At 38.0% G+C, this 3,841-nt stretch overlaps 2 protein-coding genes across 5 annotated transcripts in view; one reads left to right on the forward strand and one right to left on the reverse strand.

Annotated features, from left to right (window-relative positions):
* Nucleotides 1-236: 236 nt before the first annotated feature.
* Nucleotides 237-2,376, reverse strand: LOC111437238 (protein Mpv17). Of its 2 annotated transcripts, none has more exons than XM_023075120.1 (5): nt 2,019-2,375; nt 1,498-1,653; nt 1,232-1,364; nt 1,107-1,146; nt 237-602 (listed from the first exon to the last, which is right to left on the reverse strand). In XM_023075120.1, exons 1-5 carry the CDS (start codon nt 2,277-2,279, stop codon nt 515-517), a joined length of 678 nt encoding a protein of 225 aa, XP_022930888.1. In that variant the 5' UTR covers nt 2,280-2,375; the 3' UTR covers nt 237-514. The 2 variants fall into 2 exon arrangements, with proteins under 2 accessions (XP_022930888.1, XP_022930889.1); XM_023075121.1 differs by lacking the exon at nt 237-602 and adding an exon at nt 972-1,062 and having other exon boundaries at nt 1,093-1,146; nt 2,019-2,376.
* Nucleotides 2,377-2,815: 439 nt separating this feature from the next.
* LOC111437217 overlaps nt 2,816-3,841 on the forward strand; it is an 11,299-nt gene continuing 10,273 nt past the window's right edge. The window contains exons 1-2 of one of the 3 annotated variants that reach the window (XM_023075090.1): nt 2,816-3,050; nt 3,747-3,812. In XM_023075090.1, the coding sequence (XP_022930858.1) occupies nt 3,756-3,812 (57 nt within the window). In that variant the 5' untranslated portion in view covers nt 2,816-3,050; nt 3,747-3,755. The remainder of the gene's footprint in view (nt 3,051-3,746; nt 3,813-3,841) is intronic. The other 2 variants (XM_023075091.1, XM_023075092.1) reach the window with 2 other exon arrangements.

Here is a 3,841-nt window from a genome sequence, read left to right on the forward strand (position 1 = left end):
TTCTTTTTAAAAAAAAAAAAAAAAAAAAAAAAAATCAACAGAATCCATAAAATTGATCCTAAAATTCTAAGAAAAACTTACTTGGATGCGATTCAAAGTGGAGAGTTAGTTGAAGAGTTGAAAAAGAAAATACGAAGAGATAGAGGGAAACAAACAGTAAAAGAGGGAAAGACACAGCCAAACACATGTCCTGGATGTTATGTTCTTTCTTAATTTTCAAACATGCGTTGAACATGTTGGGACAAACTTATTTTTAAAATGGCCCCGTCCATATATTTTGAGCCCAAGTTCAAAGCTCCATCTAATTTAAATTGTTAAGCAATGGTCATCAGCAAGATCAAAAGCCTATACTCATCAGTAGAATGATAGCTTTTAAAGATCTACCCAACTATTCTCTACACTGAGAATTGAGTCCGTAAACTGAACTACAGATGACAAGCGGCTTGCCTTACTATATTATAAAGCCACCAAGTGCAGTCTTCACACATGGATCTTAAGATTTTTCGAGATGGAATCACTTACTCATGGTTGAAGACAAATAGAAGTTCCAAAATATAGAGGCCACAGACATGAAAGCCACCCGGGCCTGGAGAGGCACAACCCTGTACGATGCCACACATGGTTTGGTCAAATTCAGGACAATGTACTCAGTCACCAATCACTAATAATTCAGAACATGAACATGCAGTTGCCAGTGCTATCAAAAGAAAAGCTGACTCTCAAATTCTTGAGTTAGGCCCAAAGGAAAGAAACCAGATCTAAATTTTGTGGTACAAAGATTTCTGAAAACCAACTTCATTGTCATGGTGGGTTATGCAGAAGAAAAGTAAGGCAGATTAAAAGTTAAACGTGTAAATTGTGATGTCTAATCTATTCCAAACGAAAAAATGACATCGTGTTATAAGTTTTAACTCATCGACTACAAGGGTTAACGATATCAGATGCTATAATTAACTAAAGGCACTGTTCCATGTTACAACATGTGGTTTCAAATGTTGTTAGGTTGTTCTTTCATTCAACCTCGTGAAAGGTTAGCGTTTTGTTTAAATGTAGCTCGAGTAACTGAAAGGGAGCCCGCTGGGGGATAACTAAAGATGAAAAATTACCAAAAGTTCAGTATGCTGACAGGAATCCAGAACCTAAACCCTGCAAAGAGATAAAAAATAATCTTATTAGACTTATGTCCTTGAAGCAAAAAATAGGTCCTAGTCCTAGTTCGAGACGTTTTTACCATATAACAATGTTGGAAGAGCATCTTTCCGGTACATTGCAGGAAGCTGGGAGATTTTTCCTAGCCAGATATTGTTCCATGCAAATACAGCACCAATGACGCATGGACCAAGAACAATTTGATTCAGGAGAACCTGAACAACAATCAATTAAGAAAAATGTTCATAGAACTGCCAATGTATGCTTAATGCTTACCTTGAGCCGCTAAGAGCTCGATTGTATGTTAAAAGAATTACTAACTGACACAAAAGCCACAACCAGCTGTACCTTAAGCATAAGATTTCCCACCGATTGCTTGGGCATAACATGATCGAGATAGTTGTACCATGCAAAGGATCCCGGGCCATAAATCAGAATCCCATAAGAAAGCATACGCAAAGAGCGAATCCAATCATGTTCTGAAAATATGTTCGAAACACCATCCTGAAAGAAGAGTTTTGGTCTTAAAAGTTAGCTAAAAACATCACAAAAATGCATCAATGAGGCTTCAAACAGAATCACAGTAGACTAGAAGCGGAAGATCCAGCGTGCACAGAACAATTGCCCTAAAAAAGTTAACGACTGTACACGAAATGAAAATAAGTATATTTGCTAGCAGCACTTTCGCAATGGCAGAACGAAAGAACCATTCTACAATTCCACTCCAAGATAATTGGCTGGTTCAAGTTCAAACACGGAATTGAAAAGGACAGACAATATTCTGAATCATCGATTACAACAGAAATCGAATTTCAAAATTTCAAGAAACTAATTACTCCGAGTCCAGAATCAAAGAGACCGAAGTTTACCTTCTCGAGAGAACTGGAATTCAGAGCGATTTCCTTACGCCATCGACCTACCAACTGTGCAATAGTGTCGCCGGAGAGAGTGAGACAGCCGGCCGTCAAGGACTGCTTCAGAGGGAACTGGTAACCAGATCCACCAGTTGCCTGCAAAGAGTTGGACGATTTCGCTTCGAAGCTTCTTCTCTTGTTTCGAGAAGTATTGGAATCTGGAAGGAAGAAGTTCCAGCCCCAGAGGCCGCCATGGCCACCGCCCAACAAGTCCATGCCGGAAAACGGAGGCCTGAATGCGATGATTGAGCAAATTTACCGCCCAGGGCTGGTGGCTTTCTTCTGCGGCAATACATGTGGGCTTCAATGTCCTTCTTATGTACTAAAAGCAAACTATCATTGCTTTCGTTCATCATCAATATTATCAGGCCTATATATTTTCAAAATAAAAATAAAAATAAAAATAAAAATAAAAATAAAGCCTGCCTCTGTCCATTTAGCCGACCAATTATTGGACGAAATTAGATAATTAAAAAAAAAAATCAATTTTATAAAATTAAACTCAATAATTAGTATTTCTAAAATGAAAGAAAAATCAATATTTCACGAAATTCCCAATAATATTTAATTTTTTAAAGCATTTAAAAAAAAAATGTCTATTTTTATGTTGATGGGTCGTGGAAATTGGGCTGGCACAATTTGAAAGCCCACGGCCCAACACAAGCTCCGAAGAACAAGAAGGAAGGCCCAGCTTACCCCTGATGGCATGGAACCGCCCTTTTAAAATACGATATGTATATATATAGCGCTACACTATAAAGTCCGACCTTCCCTCGTTCCCGTCCGACCTTCTTTTCGCCGCTCATCCATCCTCCTCCCGCCACTCGTCTGTTATTACATCTCCGCCTCCTCGCGCCGCCGTTCTACCGCAACGCTTCACCTCACACTCTTCACTCTCTCACGCCGCTCAGTCTCTCGGTGAACAGCAAACGGCAAACGTTTGGTGGTTCATTCAATACTCAGTTTCTCGTTGGACTGACCTGTGAGGTACATAGATCTATTATTTGTTCTCTCTTCTTTCTTCTAACAAAGTTCTGATTTTTTTTTTTGAAGTCTGTTCGAGTGAGTTCAAAGGAGAATTTGAGAGTTTATGTCTCTGGGTTTTCGCATTAAAGTCTATGTTAGTTAGTGGCAAGCTACTGCAATTTTTTTCCCTTAAGAAATATGATGGTTAGAAGCCCTGTTTGCTATTGAAATTTAGATATAGGTTCGGCTCTATGATTGCAACTAACTACGAAAAGTTTTTTCATTTTTTCTTAATGAAGGCTCGATTTCTTATTTTAAAAAAAAAACAACTATGTGAAAGGAGTAGGATATGCTATTGCAAAAAGTTCTATTAGTTGGCTTGCCTAAGCTATTGGAGAGTAGTGGGTTATCAAACCGAGTATTAGGGTATCAAAGTTGGTTTATTTCTTGCTTCCTATAAAAATCTATTAGTTTCTTAATTATTTGTAACAGTTCTTTACTTGGGTGGTTGGGATATCTCTATTCCATATATATTCAGTTATGAACTTTTTGAAATAAGTAAAGCGTATGAAGAGTTTGGAATGACAATTAGTAATATTTATTCTTGTTCAGGGTAGTGAGTTTTTCGTTTTAGAATCATTGCTTTAAACTATCACAAAGGAGTAGGATATTGTAAGTTGTATCAGTTCGCTTGCCTAAGCTATTGCCATTTTTCATGATAGAAGAATGGTGCGTTCCAAAGCTCCCTCAAAGAAGCAGAAAAAGAGTGGCATTGATTTTAAGGTATATCTTCCTCCAACATCACACACCCC

Source organism: Cucurbita moschata, unplaced genomic scaffold (assembly GCF_002738365.1).
Source record: "Cucurbita moschata cultivar Rifu unplaced genomic scaffold, Cmos_1.0 Cmo_Scf00062, whole genome shotgun sequence".
NCBI lineage: Eukaryota > Viridiplantae > Streptophyta > Magnoliopsida > Cucurbitales > Cucurbitaceae > Cucurbita > Cucurbita moschata.

Excerpts from the sequence above, each read along its gene's own strand:
- LOC111437238 (XM_023075120.1), bottom strand. The coding sequence starts at position 2,279 with ATGGACTTGTTGGGCGGTGGCCATGGCGGCCTCTGGGGCTGGAACTTC. Across the intron at positions 1,365-1,497 it reads TGGGAAATCTTATGCTTAAG|GTTCTCCTGAATCAAATTGT; the intron begins GTACAGCTGGTT and ends ATTGTTGTTCAG. Across the intron at positions 1,147-1,231 it reads TCTTCCAACATTGTTATATG|GGTTTAGGTTCTGGATTCCT; the intron begins GTAAAAACGTCT and ends ATCTCTTTGCAG.